Source organism: Giraffa tippelskirchi, chromosome 6 (genome assembly GCF_054371585.1).
Source record: "Giraffa tippelskirchi isolate mGirTip1 chromosome 6, T2T-mGirTip1v1.2.pri, whole genome shotgun sequence".
NCBI lineage: Eukaryota > Metazoa > Chordata > Mammalia > Artiodactyla > Giraffidae > Giraffa > Giraffa tippelskirchi.
In genome coordinates this window covers 38,365,480-38,384,291 of record NC_137280.1, presented here as the reverse complement: position 1 = coordinate 38,384,291, position 18,812 = coordinate 38,365,480, and the positions used below count along the sequence as shown (strand labels likewise).

General features: G+C 37.4%; 1 protein-coding gene across 1 annotated transcript in view; it reads left to right on the top strand.

The window, feature by feature from the left end:
• ZFHX4 (zinc finger homeobox 4) overlaps positions 1-18,812 on the top strand; it is a 210,733-nt gene that overhangs the window by 172,254 nt on the left and 19,667 nt on the right. The window contains exons 5-8 of the mRNA XM_081504391.1: positions 298-366; positions 8,781-8,897; positions 15,259-15,392; positions 15,621-15,821. Of these exons, the coding sequence (XP_081360517.1) occupies positions 298-366; positions 8,781-8,897; positions 15,259-15,392; positions 15,621-15,821 (521 nt within the window). The remainder of the gene's footprint in view (positions 1-297; positions 367-8,780; positions 8,898-15,258; positions 15,393-15,620; positions 15,822-18,812) is intronic.

The window sequence follows — 18,812 nt, the reverse complement described above, 5'->3', positions numbered from 1 at the left end:
CATTATAATTTGTAGGCTTGGCCAAATAACCAAGTGCGAAAAATCTGAATGAGCCTTTCCTGTTTCCATATTTTATTCTCTATGATTGTATTTGCTGTGTGTGGCTGATCATGAGAATGAGATCTAGGCTTACTATTCCTTGGACTCATTTGGCCAGCCACTGGGTGTAAGATGTGCCAGAGAGTTCTACCTGGTGCTTATCTCTTAGAAAGTCAAATTTTGGGTTCTGTGATATTAACTGACACTGCAGAGTGACCATGGTGTGCTGACTACCTTTCATTCTGATGTCCTCTGCAGAAACTGCCTCTTTGGGAGCCAGGACCTGTGAGGATGATCTTACAGAGCAGCAGTTGAGAGCAACCTCAGGTAATCTGTCTTATTCTTGTCTGTCCTAAATGAGTTACGTTTGTTACTCTCATAATCTATGAAATAAACTCTCTGGAGCTGCCCTAGCTAGAACTGATCAAATCAGACAATAATTTAAATCCTATATAGAAGATATCAATATTGTATATAATAAATATATAATAAAAAATTAAATATAGTCAAACTTGGATGCATATGTAAAAGAAATTCTCAGAGAACAGGTAACTTCTGCTGGAAAATTTCTCACATCTACATTTATACACAGTGAAATTTTTTACATAAATGGATGATTTTATACAACGTGAAAGTCAATAAGCGGGGTATTGTTTCTTCCCCAAGTCAAACAACCTGGATGCTAGAGTTAGTTTTGGTAATGAGTTGATTGGACTTTTACAACTGTGTCAACACAATCACAGGCTCCTATGATTTGCATGCTTATGTGTGTGTTAAAAAATGGAGGCTATGCCTTCTTAGCTGCACTATATTCACATAGTTTAAGAGGAATTTCACCCATGTTGTTAAAATACACCTCACTTATTTCTGCTATTTAATGATCCCAGTTTCCAGATTTATACAATTGGAATAATAATGTCAATACAGAACAAAAAATGATTATAAAAAGTCCCTTACATTTATAATGGGGTTTTGAAATATGTTTTAAAATTGCAAGTGAAACCATCCCTCCAATATAAATTCAGAACTTCCCTCTTTAAAAATTCTTAAAAGTTAAGTTTACCTTCACCTATGCCTATCTCATGAATATTTTTTTATTTATAAATCATTATTCATTTTTATCTTATGTTACTTTTCCACAGAAAACTAGAGAACATATTTAAAATAAATTAGCATAAACTCAATTCATCTTCCTCACTTCAAGCCAATAAAAAAATTGCATTAATGAATAGGTTGAAAATACTAGGGCAAAAATCAAAACTATGAGAAACATACCGAACTAAAAAGAGACCACTACCTGTCAATATATTTGTTTTATAAACAAAGACATCAAAATTTATATCTTCAACCTTTCGGAGAAGCATTATATTTAGACACTCCCATGCCTCTGGATAGTTTCATGGAGATGTTCTACAAAGAAGTCAAATATAACAAATTCCAAATTGAGCTTTCTCTGCAAACCATTTCTTCTCCTTTTTGATCTTAATTGATTACATCATAGCATAGTCCTCATTACCCCAAGTAAGAAAACTTAGAATCATCAATTTACTCAAAATTGCCAGGAACTGTTGGGCATAAGTTTTGAGTAATGCTGATTAGTTCTCTCATTTTTAGATGTGGCATGTGTATGTGCCGAGTCATTTCGACCGTGTCTGACTCTTTGCAACCTTATGGACTATAGCCCTCTAGGCTCCTCTGTCCATGAGATTCTCTAGGCAAGAATACTGGAGTGGGTTGCCATTTCCTTCTCCAGGGGATCTTCCCAACCCAGAGATGGAACCCGAGTCTCTTATGTCTCCTGCATTGGCAGACGAGTTCTTTATCACTCGGGCCACCTGGGAAGCCCTTTTGGATGTTATTTCTATACAAATAAATTAGTTATTTTCAGATTTCAACAAATATGATGAAGGAAGTAGAGCAGAGGTTTTCAAAGTGTGGGTCCCTTACAGACAGCATCAGCACAATCCGGGAACTGGAAAGAATGCAGATTCTTAGGCCCTATCCCAGACTTACTGTATCAGAAGCACTAAAGATGGGGCCTGGCAGTCTAGGGTTTACCATGCCCTCAGGGTGACAGTGATTCCCACTAAAGTCTGAGGCCCCCACCTCTGTGACTGGTGAAGCGCCATATTAGAAACAGCGGTCAGAGAAGTTCTCTAAGGAAATGACAGGTGAGTTGAGTACAAAATAAGAAGCAGAAAATTAGGGGAAAGACATGACAGACAGAGGGAAGAGGTTGGTCATATTCTGTGAAGAGAAAGAAGGGTAGTATGAAGAGAGATGAGTGAAGAGGAGAACAATGTAAGGTGAAGTCATAAAGGTAGACAGAGGCCTGATCAGTTCAACCACGGTGAAGAGTTCCTATGTTATTTTAAACAAAATAGGAAGCAGGGCTCAAACAGTAGAATGGCTCGATTTTATTAAGGTGTGCTGAATAAATTGTGGGAAAGCAAGAGCAAGTCTTTCCCAGTAATGAGACCATTGTTAGATACAGGTAAGCAGTTAACAGTACTGGCAATGAAAACGAGAAGAAATAGATGTATTTACTGTAATGGCATCCCACTCCAGTGCTCTTGCCTGGAGAATCCCAGGGACGGGGGAGCCTAGTGGGCAGCCGTCTCTGGGGTCGCACAGAGTCGGACACGACTGAAGCGACTTAGCAACAACTGTATATAAGATATCCTGGAATTGGAATTAATGGGACTTGCTGATAGATTGGTGTGCATATAAGAAGGAGAAAGAAGTCAGTGATGAGCCTTGCTTTTGATGAATGGTGGTACCATTCACTGAGATGGTGGAGACTGCGGAGAAACAGAGTGTGCTGAAGGGTGATCAAGAGCTTTGATTTGACATATTAAGTTTGATATGCCTTTCAGACATCCAAATGGAGATGCAAAATTTAAACCACTGGACCTTGATGAAGTCATCTAGGGAGATCATTATTTTTCCTCAAATCAAACATTCTTTGTGGATAAGAGAATAGGACTTAGGACCAATGCTAGAGACATTCCAATATTTAGATTTTTACTGGAGGAGTCCCCAGCAAAGAGGAATAAGAAAGGGCTTTCAGAGGGGTATGGTATCACAATAGTCTGATGCAATGAAATTCAAGAAAGGGAGTTTTTCAAGGAGAAAGGACTAGTAACTAACATCTTCTGAGCAAAGTCAAGTAGGATGCAAAGTGGCCATTGGATTTCACAGCATGGAAGTCATCGGTGGCTTTGAGAAGAGCAATAGATGTGGAGCCAGGCCGGTGATGGTTGAATAATGAATGTGGTTGAGTAAAGAGAAAAAATTTAAACCAAAATAAAACAACCCAAGCCAGACCAAAACCAAACCAAATCAAACAAATGCTCCTTTTAGGTTTAACTGAATAGGAATAGAGGAAGGCAATAGAGTCTAGACTCCTCTTTTTCTTTTCCCAATTTTGCTTCCTCCATGGAACTCAGTGTTCCAGGTAACAAGTTCTGCCTGCCTTCTATAATTCCAGCCCTGGGCCTAGTGCTTCTGGAACACTGACAGATAAGACAATCACTGTTTTCAGTAAATGTGTACCTACTAGGGAAAGTAGGTAATACTGTTTTCCACATGCCAACTAAGTTGTTTTACACTAATGCACAAGAAAAAGAAAGAAAAAAAAAAAGCTTATCCAGAAACACTAATTCTAGTTCAGCATTCAGGGAAGACTTTTTGGAGAAAGAAGCAATTAAAAGAGAGGGGGGACATATGTAGGCCTTTGTAAAGCAATCATCAATCGATTAAAAATAAATTGGTGGCTCAGAAGGTAAAGCACCTGCCTGCAATGTGGGAGACCTGAGTTCGATCCCTGGGTCAGAAAGATCCCCTGGAGAAAGAAATGGCAACCCACTCCAGTACTCTAGCCTGGAAAATTCCATGGACGGAGGAGCCTGGTAGACTACAGTCCATGGGGTCGCAAAGAGTTGAACACGACTGAGCGACTTCATTTTCACTTTCTTTCTAATATAAAAAGAAGCAATTAAGAGTAATAATGCAGCTAGCATTTTTAATACTTATTTTGCATTAAGCTCTGTGCTAATTTTTATACATTATAACAAATCTATGAAGTAGCATTAGCTCCATTTTTACATATGATAAAAATGATATTTGCCAAGCTAAACTTAAAGAAAAGATGGGAGTTAAATACAGTGAAGAAAAGTCATTCTAGAAAAGACAAGAAACAGAACGGTGTGTCTTATGGGAAGGAGGTAGGCATCAATGACTGTTGTGTGTTCACGAAATGTGGTCTTGGACCAAGAGCATTAACATCATCTGAAACTTGGAGATGTAAATTCTCAGGCTTTACTCTACATTTCCAGAGTCAGAATATGTAGGGACAGAGCCCAGCAATCTGTGGTTTAACCAGTCTTCCAGGTGATTCTGGTGACCTGAAATTTGAGACTGTTCTCAAGTCAAGTGCCAGGTAGGAAGTGAAGAAAGATGAGACTGGGATAGAAAGATAGGATAGAAAGATGAGAAAGTGATAGACAGGCACCAGCTATTCTTGCCCTGTTCAGAATATTGAGCTTTTTCTTTATGTAATGGCAATCACTGAAAGATGTTACGTAGAGAAGTCCGATTTAAGTAGGTCATACAAAGGATAGATTTTGAGGGAGAGGAGCTGAACAGGGAGACAAAGAAGGGGCACAAGAAGGAATTCTTGTAAGCCAAGTGTCTAGAATCGATGCTCCATATGAAAAACTAGAGATGTTTTCATTGCTATCATTTGCTTCCTCTTTACATGGGCTTAAAAAGTATGTGGTGGTTTCCTTAGAAGACTCAGAGGGTTCCCAAACCCAGTTGTATAATAAAGCAGTGGAAACAAAACTGATTGGTGTTTAGATCAGAGAGCTAGCACGAAGCGGATTTGCTTTAGAGTTATATTATTTTATAGAATAAATTGATAGTGATTTTCCAATTTTTTTTATTCAAATGAAAATACTCTAAGCTCATCATTCAGAAACTTTTAAATATAGTTTACATTTATGTGTAACTTACAAGATCATCATTTAGGCATGATAACAATGTGGTGCTTAGTCACTTGGTCATGTCCGACTTTTTTGTGACCCCATGGACTGTAGCCCACCAGACTTCTCTGTCCATGGGGATTCCCCAGGCGAGACTACTGGAGTGGGTTGCCATGCTCTCCTCCAGGGGATCTTCCCAACCCAGGGATCAAACCCAGGTCTCCTGCATTGCAGGCAGATTCTTTACTGTCTGAGCCATGAGGGAAGCCCAAGAATACTGGAGAGGGTAGCCCATCCCTTCTCCAGGGGATCTTCCCAACTCAGGAATCAAACCGGGCTCTCCTGCATTGCAGGTGGATTCTTTACCAGCTGAGCTACCAGGGAAGGAAGCCTTATAACAATGCAAGGGGAAGTTAATTGTACTTTTGTAAGACTATAATATTATTTTGTCTTCTTCCTATTATCTTGAAATGTTTTAAAATAAAAATGTTTTATCATTTATTTGAAAATTGGGAAGTTCTACTAGACCTAATGCACGTTTGAATTATACTTATATCATAAAATTTAACATATGAATACTGTATTTTCCATGAGGCAAAATAATTGAAATATACACAGTGTGAATATAACTATTTTATGAAATGCTATACTTTCATTATTATTACATATAATATATTGAAGAAATTTATTGATGAAAATGAAAACTGCTTTAGCATCTTTATTTTGGAATTTTCTGAAATTTCCCTCAGTTCTAAGACATCCCTTCAATACATTTCATGCCATATACTTTTTCCTTTTTTCATAAAATCCCTTCCTTTTTTCATAAAATGTAAGCATCTTACATTTTACAGCATTTTACTGTTGAGGAAATGTGGTACTTGAAAATGAGAACGTAGCCAACTCTTGCCCTTCACCCCAAATCCAACCTACAAGGTTTTCTAGGGGAAAGTGGTTTCTCCACCCTTAATACTCTTGACTCTAAAGCCTATTTATAAAACAAATGTCAAATTTATTTCGAAAACTCTCCTGAAGAACGAAAGTGACCTTTTTCTCCTGACTTGGAGGAAACTTTACGGCTACAGAAGTTACCCTTTGATTCTTTTTTGCCTGATTAAAAATTCGCCAAGTTCTATGGCTCCAAAGAGCCCTACCTGTAATAAACAGCTTTCGCCTTGGAAACCACAAAACAGGTCTGAATTGCTGGAGCATTAGAGCTAATTGCCTGCCTACTTCAAAGGAAGAACCAGAAAAGGAGGAGGGGGGCCTGAAGTCACAGAAGCCGAGGGAGTGCGGGCAAATCCACCCTGGAGGTTATGAGCTGTGGCTTGGAGGAGCCGGGCAAAGTTATGGCCTCAGAACTGCTGTTTGCGATTAAGTTGATGGGGAGCGTCTATCCCACAATCTCTCCCCGCTGCTGACACAGAGTCTTTGTTCACATTCAGATTTCTCAAACTGTTGCCAGGGTCAGGCTGGGGTCAGACACCACCGTGATGTATAGAAGAACTTGTCTGGGAATTTCTCTCACACTTAAGACACATACCAGAGGATCCTGCAGAAACCGTCTGATGAGACGCAGACCGTACTGGAGTTTCTCTTTTCGTACCTTCATAATTTTCGTTTTCTTCTCCTGACGCGCGATGTTTTATGAACAGGAGCGGTGATAGCCCTTACCATTTTATGTCCCCTCAAGATAAGGACGCTCAGTAGCACTCTGATGCTTCGTTTTGCACCCTGGGGGGAAAGGTCTAGTAAATCTGCTCCCAGAAGTCTCGCACCCCTTCCCTGGGATGAGTTTGACAAGGAATTGCCACGGGCTGTCGCATAGGTCGCAGGCCTGACACTGGATGGTTGAGTCAGTCACGTGTGTGGACTTGGGAGGGGAGAGGGGGGCACACCACCTAATCCAGTTATGATTTCAGCCTCCCAAACGGAGCCAGGCCACGGTCCCCACCCAGCCTGGCCCCCTGCTGGAAGGAGGAGGCCTGGGTTTGATCACCTCTTATCACAAAGAAGGGTGAAAGCAGGCTAGGGCCAGGAGAAGGGTTGATTCATCTTCAAGTACAATTTTCACGTGTATTTGCCTGAAAGGGAAGTTTTCCCCGAACCCTCCAATGACTGACTTCTCCCTGAAGACCTCCCCTGCATTTTGTTGCAACACTAAAGTGTATCTATAGAGTCAGTAGATTTGCATGGTGCCTTTGAGGACTTCCGGTTGAAACAAACTCTGATTTCACATGCTTGAAACATCCTTGTTTTCAAACTTGGAGTCTTTCTTTGGAGTTTCTACCATTGAGCCCAGAACCAAGCCCCCTGCTGTTGTCTTCTGGTCTCTTAGTGGTAGAGCATGGCTGGCAAGTGAAACACTAAATAGCAATTTTTTTTTTTTCTTTTTGGTGCTCAGCTGCTACATATGACAGTGGATATTTCATTCTGCTGTCAGAACATTATTAAAAAAACATGGGGTGTGGAGAGGGCCACGATTTCCCCTTTCAATCACTATAGCATTTGCAATGAAAATTTTATGCAGTGTGTAATTTTCAGTTAATGCTTGACACTTAAAATGTCCAGAGTCGCATTTTGTACGGTTCTTGAAGGGTTAATTGTATCATGTTCTCTGCATAAAAGCTCTGCTTATCAAAAGCAAATAGGAGAGTGTATGCAAATGGATGTCAATGACCTTTTGCCTTTCCAGGGTTAATTTATATGGTCATTAAAGATTTTATGAAATTGAGGAGCCTGGTGCTTCAAATCCCATTTTACCTTCTTCTCCTAATTTATGTAATTCCTACCTGAACAGGGGAATAGGATTTTTATTTTTTGTGCCGCAATGAAAACAGCATGCCATGCTGTGGGGAGTTGCAAGTCTGGTTATCTGGCATTACTCAGATTGCTAAAAATTCATTAAAATGTGACATCAGCACAGTGAGAGACAAATGATCGCAGGATGAAAGAGAACAGTGGGCCTTTCACGGATTAGTGCTACACCGACCCAGCATAGAGGCTAACTGCATAAACAGATTAATCCACCAGCAGCAGCGTAGCTAAGATTTACAGAATAATTAAATAGGGTTGAGTTACTATGAGGATTTCCATGTAATCTAGCTGGTGTGAAACCCATGAATGAGGTGTGGGGTGATGTGGTTGTCATAGAAGAAGTACACCTTCTTCTGTCCTACACTCTGTAGAGCTCCCCCTATAGAAAAAAAAAAAAAAAATCCCAGGATAACTGAAGTTTTGTGATCTTACTCTGACAAATTCCAAAGGATTCCTCTGGGGTCTAAGGACTGAAAGCTGAGAGTAACACCTGTCTTATATTTAACCCATCGTTATCACATTATATTATGAAGACATTTTTCTGAGAATTTGCTTCATTCTGCCGTTTATCCAAGTCCACGGAGCAGTGGGTTCATGTAGTTTCGAAGGCTCTACTATTGAAATTACAGAATCGCCTCGCATTCATTTTTAAATCTTTTCTAGCTCAAACCGCATTTCTTTGAAAAGACTTCTTTTAATTTAGTACAGGCACATTTTCTCAGTGGAAATAAAAGAAGTGGCTTGAGATAAAAAACAAACCCTGCGTTGGTAGAGCCAGCAGGTTCTAATAGTGACTTTTGAATAAATTCATGTTCTTTTTTGAGAAGGAATGTCTGCAAATGATTCCTAAGTAACAAAATTTTTAAATGGTCACGCCGTTTATTTTCGGGTGTCTGTTTCTGGGGTTTTCCATCCTACTGACTGGTGTGTGTTTCTTACCAGAAGAACAGAGTGAGGAGGCAGAAGGAGCCATTAAACCTATAGCTGGGGCTGACGAGGATGAGAAAGACACAAGTGAGAGAGACAATGGTGAAGGCAAAAACTCTAATAAAGACTCTGGTAAGATGCTAGAATCTTTCACCTTTCCCTCCCCCACCCCATCCCAGAGATCAACCCTTCCTTTGCTGACCCACCCCCAGCTTATTAAAAGCTTTTATTCATTTTAAACTGTCTGAACATTCCCACTACTATTCATTGCATGTGCATTTTGCATGTGATTTCTATCAGTAGCCTCCCATTGACCTATTTTTAATCATAACCATCTGACAGAATAGATGTGGATAAGTTGAAGAATATTGCAGGACGACCAGCGAGATTATTTTTTAATCAAATCAGTTTGTGTGCTTGTAATTTTTTAAGCGCCTTTCATTAATCTTAGCTATACTTGTGATTCCTCTGATGGCATATTAATTTTTCATAAGCATGGGATTAGATATCACTTGAATTTTTTCATTCAATCATATGTACCCTCCTCCCTCCCTAAACCACGTAACCCTAAAAATAAATGTTATTTTTCCTTGCTTTCTGTTTTTTTTTTTTTTTACAACTTACACTCAGGAATTTGCCCTTTTTAAGGGCATCTATTTGAGGCATTTCAAACAAAATCCAGTGAAAAAGTTTACAGATGATTCAGCCTAAGAAGAGGAAATATCATTGAGAAGGGATTAGGTGCTGGGTAATTTTGATCTTCTAGAATAGACAAATCCCAGTAATGAAAGCTACTGTCTTTGAAAACAAACCTTCGTGTCATGACATTTACTTGTGCACAAACAAACCCTAGGCCAGCATCTGGTGTGGATACCTAAGGCTTTTTCTGTGTTTGATTTGGCAAATATATGACTTCATCCATGCTTTGTATGTATGAGATGGAAATCTATGGTCGCAATGAATATTACATTGGCTACTTTTGCTGCACGCTATACCTAGTTTTATTATGTTGGACTCATTGAAGCAGAAGTGCTGAAACGGGTTCAAGCCTATTAATTTCAGGTAGTCATCTATCTTTTCCTGGAATTCCAGTGACAGCCGCATCTAAAGAAGCTTGTTTTCGCTATGAAGACATTGAGTTGTGCAAAAAATATCATTTTCACGTGCAAGTTTATTTAAATCTGAATTATCCTGCATTTGTAATTCAGTCTTTGCAGATCTAACTTTTCCATTCCCTTTGCAAATTATTTGAAGAGCCTCCCTGCTACCCACCCTACACCCTTCCATGCTGAATTTTTCTCCAGAATCCAGTGAAAAAAGTGCCATTTAAATTTGCACCTAGCATATAGTGGCTAGCATATGATTCTAATTTGATTTTAACAAAGAGGATCTAAGGTTGGGCTTGAGCCTAAAGAATGTACAAAAAAAAAAAAGATCCCCTAGCTGTATAATAATACAGTTCCTGGGGTTACTGACAAGGTATTTGAAATATCTTGTGATCAGTTAAGGTCAAGGGCAGTGCCATCTAAACTTCATTTGAAAAGAATTGGAAATAGCAAGGGAGTCAGCTTAGGTCTAGGAGGATCTCATGAAAGCTAGCTGCTTGACTACTTCAGGAAGGCCATGATTCTCCCTGCCTTCAGTAGTGATTTTCTCACAGTTGCACCAAAAGAGACTGCAGGGTATGTTCCACCCCTAACCCAACACATTCAGAAGAATGTGTCAAACACACAGCCCATTGGTGTTTGTTGAGTATTCACGTAATGCTTAAGAATGTGACATTTGCTTGGTTTTCAGTAACTAATACCTTGTAAAGGATGAATTGTGGGAATCTCTTGAAAATGGCTCCAATCTCATCAATGAGTAAGGAGTCTTGCTTGGAACATACCACAGATACAACGGCTCTATCTCCATCAGCTTGGTTTACTGGTCTATGTAAATAATGGGCTCAATCACTCCCTAATGGCCTGATGAGTTATTATCCTTTCTTGGGCATCTCACTGTACCATCTCATCAGGACTCAGGCATGTGAGAGGATACAGACCATCAGATAATGATAGTTTTCTAAGACACATTTTTAGTCCTATAGGAATGCCTCTCCAACTACATCTATAGGGATAAAAATGTACTTTACCCAACTCAAAGGAATTACTGAGATACAAATGTTTAGCTTTGAAATGTCCCAGACATTGACAGTTCTTACTATTGACAACTCACATGAACATTTTTAACCCCCTTGGTACATTTTTATTTATTATTTTTAATTGGAGGATAACTGCTTTACAACGTTGTGTTGGTTTCTGCCATAGATCAACATGAATCAGCCATAGGCATACACATATGACAAACCCACAACAAACATTATTCTCTATGGTGAAAAACGGAAAGCATTTCCTCTAAGATCAGGAACAAGACAGGGGTGCCCACTCTCATGTGAACTTTTAACAGTTTTCTGCTTTCTACATTGAATCTGATTAAGTGAAAAAATTATGACATGGATTTTTTTTTTCTTGTAAGTATTTCTAATGATTAAATATCCACTTATGTGTATATTGGTTTTCTTCCTGATGTCAATTATAAATGGCAAAAATCCTGGCAAATTTATACATTAATCACTATCTGAATGTGCTAGATGGGAAAACAGTGTGACCTCACTTTAACACAGAATTTTTTAGACAGGAAGGAATCAACACATGTTAGGAAGAAGGTGTTTGTATAAGCTGTTGTACTTTGTTGCTGACATTAATCTCTAGGACGGGAGCTTTCAAAATGAGACTTGGCAATATGCAAGTTATATTTGTTGAATATTCATTCATAATAGAAAAGCCTCCTAATGCCTCATTTATATTGTCATTTAAATCTAGTGCCACTTTAGATTAATTATAATCCAAATTATAGCTCTGTGCACTACAAGAATTAATATAGAGTTTATCCAGATTAATACATTTGCATTGAAAATGTAATATGTCTCTGCCATGGCTAAGGGGACCGCTTTTTAATAAGGGAGTAAACATGAGGAAAGATGGAAATTAACCTTCATTACTGCAATTAAAATTATCCTTTCATTCTAGTCTCATTAGAGAGAATACTGTACCAGTAGTTATAATTTAGGCTTATTTGGAGTTGAATAACATCTTGTGTTATATCCAAGTTTTACAGTATTCAAACTTTATCAAATACATTGATTCATAAGTAATAACCCAGCATTTTGTTGTATTTTTTTTTCAAGATTTGCTTTGAATACATATATGTTATGGGATTTTCCTCAGTTGTTATGAACATAAACCATTTTACAACATTCTGTGTTTTAGGGATTGAAAATTTATTAAGTAGGCGGCATCTGAATTGAAATGAATTATGTCATTTTTATATTAGCAATCTCATGCAAGTTAAATAATCCCATAACTGACAGATAATCATTGACTCATCTATTTGGCAGTGTTTATTTGCAATTAGACATCATTTTTTTTAGTTAAAAGTACATTAAAATGACATTGTTTTTTGAAGATATTGTGATGGCCTTAATAACACAAAATGAATTATGATCTCATTTCAAAATTTTGGTAAGAAAACAGTGTTCATTTCAAGTAAAGTTGTAGACATAAACTATGAGTAGTCAGAAAACTTAAAACCTTCCTAAAAGTAATTAGCCTTTATTTAATATATTTCTAGAATAAAACAATTCAGAAAAAGACCCCGTATTTGATTTCCTATAATTCACCAGGGAGGCAGTAATACCTAAGGTGGTACCCCTTTGGGTAGAAAAGGCATACATGCATAAAATATAAGGTCCCTCATTTTTGCAAGTAATCATGATGACCTGTTTTAGCTTCAAGAGTCTGTTTTTGTCATATGTTATTGCATCTTAACATTCTCTGCTGCTGCTTCTTATCAGTAGCATGTATTTCTGAGGTGCCTAGCTAGAGTTTGGGGGTCTAGATTTTATAACTTCTTCTCAATGTAAAATAAAATGGTCTTTAGGGAGCCCCTAGCTTACATTAAGATCATGGTTTAATTAACTTAATTAGCCAAAAAATATTGAAGCTGACACATATATAGGGTAGAATACTATATCCAGCAGTTACCACAATGGCTATGAAATAGTGACCCTAAAACTTAACTCTTTTCTTGAGGCAGCAGGTTCAAAAGCAATTATATTCTTGATAGTATGAATATACGTTAAAAATAATATGGACTAATTATATCAAATACTTATACCAATGTACAGTCTTAGTAAAATGTTTCAAGCCTTGAAATCAGTTTTTTCGATCCTTTTATAGTACTAACATTAGAAGATATATACTTATAAAAATAAGGCTATAGCTATACATTTAATAGATTTAGAAGTTTCCAGAAGGTTTATTCTCTTTCTGATATTCCTAAGGCCTGCAAGCAACAAGAATTATGGAAATTATCTTTTACCTTCTGTGTGACAGTCTTTGATAGTATATGGAATTGGACCAACTATTATTTGGTCATGTCAGATTCTACCATGTACACAAAAGAATGACAAGGGAATATGACATAGTATTATGCTCTTAAGGAAGCATATTCTTCCTCATTATTAGGGAACTTTAAAAGAAAAATTTTCCAGTCTCACAGGAAAATAGCAACTGATAGACACTCACTGATTTAAATGACAATGATTTTATACAACTTGATCTGACACCTTAAGCAGTCAGTTTTATTTGCCAACCTTATTTATCACATTGTTTTCTTGTGTTTGTTTTTAACACTTTTAAAATGATAGCACAAAATATATTCTGCTTTGAGAATTTTCCTTTTAGAAGAAAAAAAATTTTGATACCAGGGTTAATTATAAAATAAACATTCTTGGTTTTGAGATATCTTTGGATATGAAATACTTGGATGTTGTTTAATCAGTGTGATAAAATTCTTTATCTCAGATTTAAATCATTCAAATGTAACTACAGTAAATTATATTTTCAAATATCTGGAAAGAATCTAAGTTTCTCTAATATATCTGTATATATAAGACAAATGTACCAGTTCAAATAAAATCTAGTGTTTGTAAATCTATCATTAGAAATAAGTCGCAGTGCAATTTGTTTGAAAATGTAGCACTAATTCTATACCTTTCACAGACCTCAATGGAATAACATTATTGTCCTTATGTCATTTAAATTCTATTTTAATTTCGGTCTCCTTAGAGTCAGACTTACTTTCAAATTTCTTTCAGAATTCAAAATTCCTAAAATTATTTATATGGTATAAAACATGTATCTCCATCCAGGAGAGAAAAACAATCTATTTTGGGGTTCGTTTTTACGTTGTTTTCATAACATCCTTGACCTTATTTTTAAATTAAAACTGGGTTATTTTGCAATAAAGTGTAATTTGTTCATTTATATGAACCGTATGTGGATTGGGAAAAAAAATCAAGATAAATCTTCATGCACAGCATACAATCAGATTACGCCTAGACTCTATATTTACGTGGGGTCTGATAGCAATCAATGGTTTAGCTTCATTGCATTTCAAGATGTATTTGCACCCAGTTGTCCAGTGATAGTGTCCTCACCCTGGAAATAATTTAGTTGCAAATTGACTGGAAGATGGTGAAAATTGAAAGTTAAAATTAGAAATACTCATAATAAACAGCAGAAAAAAGGTCAGATGATGCCGTGCTATGATGAGATTGGAATGGCTGGTAAATGAGGTTTTGTGTTTGTCGTGAGATGTATGTGACATGCCTACCCAATGTCGTTGTAATATCCAGCCTCACAGAGGAGATTATCGGGAAAATTGATGCTGGAAAGAATTTTCTGTTAGATTGGGAAATTAGAATCACACTCTATCCTTTGATGTGTGTGAGGCTTCTATACATTACATTGCTCATCTAGGCAAAATTTTAAACCGTCTTTAACACCAAATATTCAGATTAACCTCATAAAACAACTGTCTTCTTGATTTGGACTACAATGTGACATCTAAAGCCAAGGATAAATCACAAAAAACAGCAGTGTATACATAATGTATAATTTTAAAATCCTATAGTCACCACATAAAAAGCATTGGTTTCATTTGTAAATTATAACTTGTCAACCCTTCTCAGAATTTTGAAGTGTTTTTAGTGTCCCAGAATTTTAGACAAAAAGATAGGTAATGAAACAGTTGCAAAAATAATTATTTTCTAAGTTAGCATTTGTGAATGGGAATAGATTTGCTTTAATGTGATAAAGGTATATTGAGACAGTAGAGGGCATGTGTCATTGATGAATCTTTCATGGTCACTGAGGGTTATCTAAACAGGACACAGAAGTACATTTTAAAATACATTTATAAAGTCCACTTGGTCAGTGGACAAAAAGAAGTGTGTTTTTGCCTTTTGAGATTAGCATCATTTATAAGTGCTTGCCCCTCCTTTTGGTGATTCAGTGGACTTAGAGCTATGCGAAAGACATCATTTTTCTGATGTTGACATTGTCAGTGTTTTAACATTGAGGTGTTCTATTCTCTTTTGGGGAATCAGGAGTAATCACACCAGAAAAGGAGCTAAAAGTCAGTGTGGCAGGGGGAACCCAGCCACTCCTGCTGGCAAAAGAAGAGGATGTGTCAACAAAAAGATCAAAGCCTACAGAGGACAATAAATTCTGTCACGAACAGGTACACGTGGTTTGTTTTTTGTTTTTTTCTCCCATTGCTGTGTAAAAATGTTTTTTTAAAAAATTGTTGCCCTTGATCATTTTAGAGCCCCCAAACCATTCCATGCTGTTGAAATGTATATAGACACTGTAATTGGCAAGGTAATTAACTCTTGGTCTGACTTCTAATGCTCCAAAGTCATCAACATCCGTTAACTAATAGGAGTCATGTTTATTCAATATTTTCCAGTTCTATCAGTGTCCTTATTGTAACTACAATAGTAGGGACCAAAGTCGTATCCAGATGCACGTCCTGTCACAGCACTCAGTGCAGCCGGTCATCTGCTGTCCCCTCTGCCAGGACGTCCTTAGCAACAAGATGCACCTCCAGCTTCATCTGACGCATTTGCACAGTGTGTCTCCGGATTGCGTGGAGAAGCTGCTTATGACAGTAAGGGTATCAAATGTTGATGCATGTGTGCCATAATCTCTGTGAAGGTGTCAACATAAAATCTGTCATTATTGTGTGACAGAAATGTATTTCTTCTGGGTGGTGACAAGCTCTTGTTGACCGTGTTGTAGAAATCACACGTAAAGGCCCATTTGTTTCTCCTGTGCCTTGGGAATAAACCCCAGATGTAATGCAAGGCATAGCTGATTCAACAACACAGATTTTGCAGCCTTATTTTCATACCTATAATGTTAATCAAATGATTCCTGTGGGCACTAGGAATTTCATCTTTGCTTGGCTATCATTTCTTTTTTTTTTTCTTGGCCTTAAATTTTTTTTTTTTTTTTTTTAGTGAATTTATTTATTTTAGTTGGGGGCTAATTAAATTACAATATTGTAGTGGTTTTTGCCATACATTGACATGAATCAGCCATGGGTTTACATGTGTTCCCCTTCCTGGACCCCTCTCCCACCGCCCTCCCCATCCCATCCCTCTGGGTCATCCCATTACCCCAACCCTGAGCATTTGTCTCATGCATTGAACCTGGAATGGTGTTCTGTTTCACATATGATAATATACATGTTTCAATGCCATTCTCTCAGAACGTCCCACCCTCACCTTCTCCCTCAGAGTCCATTAGACTTTTCTATGCATCTGTGTCTCTTATTCTGCCTCGCATATAGGGTTATCATTACCATCTTTCAAATTCCATATATATGCATTAGTATACTGTATTGGTGTTTTTCTTTCTGGCTTACTTCACTCTGTGTAATGGGCTCCAGTTTCATCCATCTCAATAGAACCGATTCAAATGTATTTTTTTAATAGCTGAGTAGTATTCCATTGTGTGTATATACCACAGCTTCCTTATCCATTCGTCTGCTGATGGACATCTAGGTTGCTTCCATGTCCTGGCTATTGTAAACAGTGCTGCGATGAACATTGGGGTACACGCGTCTCTTTCAATTCTGGTTTCCTCGATGTGTATGCCCAGCAGTGGGATTGCTGGGTCATATGGCAGTTCTATTCCCAGTTTTTTAAGGAATCTCCACACTGTTCTCCATAGTGGCTGTACTAGTTTGCATTCCTACCAACAGTGTAAGAGGGTTCCCTTTTCTCCACCCCTCTCCAGCATTTATTGCTTGTAGACTTTTGGATAGCAGCCATTCTGACTGGTGTGAAATGGTACCTCATTGTGGTTTTGATTTGCATTTCTCTAATAATGAGTGATGTTGAGCATCTTTTCATGTGTTTGTTAGCCATCTGTGTGTCTTCTTTGGAGAAATGTCTGTTTAGTTCTTTGGCCCATTTTTTGATTGGGTCGTTTATTTTTCTGGAATTCAGCTGCAGGAGTTGCTTGTATATTTTTGAGATTAATTGTTTGTCTGTTGCTTTGTTTGCTATTATTTTCTCCCATTGTGAAGGCTGTCTTTTCACCTTGCTTACAGTTTCCTTTGTTGTGCAAAAGCTTTTAATTTTAATTAGGTCCCATTTGTTTATTTTTGCTTTTATTTCCAATATTCTGGGAGGTGGGTCATGGAGGATCCTGCTGTGATTTATGTCGGAGAGTGTTTTGCCTATGTTTTCCTCTAGGAGTTTTATAGTTTCTGGTCTTACGTTTAGATCTTTAATCCATTTTGAGTTTATTTTTGTGTATGGTGTTAGGGAGTGTTCTAGTTTCATTCTTTTACAAGTGGTTGACCAGTTTTCCCAGCACCACTTGTTAAAGAGATTGTCTTTTCTCCATTGTATATTCTTGCCTCCTTTGTCGAAGATAAGGTGTCCATAGGTGCATGGATTTATCTCTGGGCTTTCTATTTTGTTCCATTGATCTATATTTCTATCTTTGTGCCAGTACCATACTGTCTTGATGACTGTGGCTTTGTAGTAGAGCCTGAAGTCAGGCAGGTTGATTCCTCCAGTTCCATACTTCTTTCTCAAGATTGCTTTGGCTATTTGAGGTTTCTTATATTTCCATACAAATTGTGAAATGATTTGTTCTAGTTCTGTGAAAAATACCGTTGGTAGCTTGATAGGGATTGCATTGAATCTATAGATTGCTTTGGGCAGTATACTCATTTTCACTATATTAAATCTTCCAATCCATGAACACAGTATATTTCTCCATCTGTTTGTGTCCTCTTTGATTTCTTTCATCAGTGTTTCATAGTTTTCTATATACAAATCTTTTGTTTCTTTAGGTAGATATATTCCTAAGTATTTTATTCTTTTTGTTGCAATGGTGAATGGTATTGTTTCCTTAATTTCTCTTTCTGTTTTCTCATTATTGGTGTATAGGAATGCAAGGGATTTCTGTGTGTTAATTTTATATCCTGCAACTTTACTATATTTGTTGATTAGCTCTAGTAATTTTCTGGTAGAATCTTTAGGGTTTTCTATGTAGAGGATCATGTCATCTGCAAACAGTGAGAGTTTTACTTCTTCTTTTCCTATCTGTATTCCTTTTATTTCTTTTTCCGCTCTGATTGCTGTGGCCAAAACTTCCAAAACTATGTTGAATAGTAGTGGTGAAAGTGGGCACCCTTGCCTTGTTCCCTGACTTTAGGGGAAATGCTTTCAATTTTTCACCACTGAGGATAATGTTTGCTGTGGGTTTGTCATATATAGCTTTTATTATGTTGAGGTATGTTCCTTCTATTCCTGCTTTCTGGAGGGTTTTTTATCATAAATGGATGTTGAATTTTGTCAAAGGCTTTTTCTGCATCTATTTAGATAATCATATGGTTTTTATCTTTCAATTTGTTAATTTGGTGTATTACATTGATTGATTTGCGGATGTTAAAGAAACCTTGCATTCCTGGGATAAAGCCCACTTGGTCATGATGTATGATCTTTTTAATGTGATGTTAGATTCTGTTTGCTAGAATTTTATTAAGGATTTTTGCATCTATGTTCATCAGTGATATTGGCTTGTAGTTTTCTTTTTTTGTGGCGTCTTTGTCTGGTTTTGGAATTAGGGTGATGGTGGC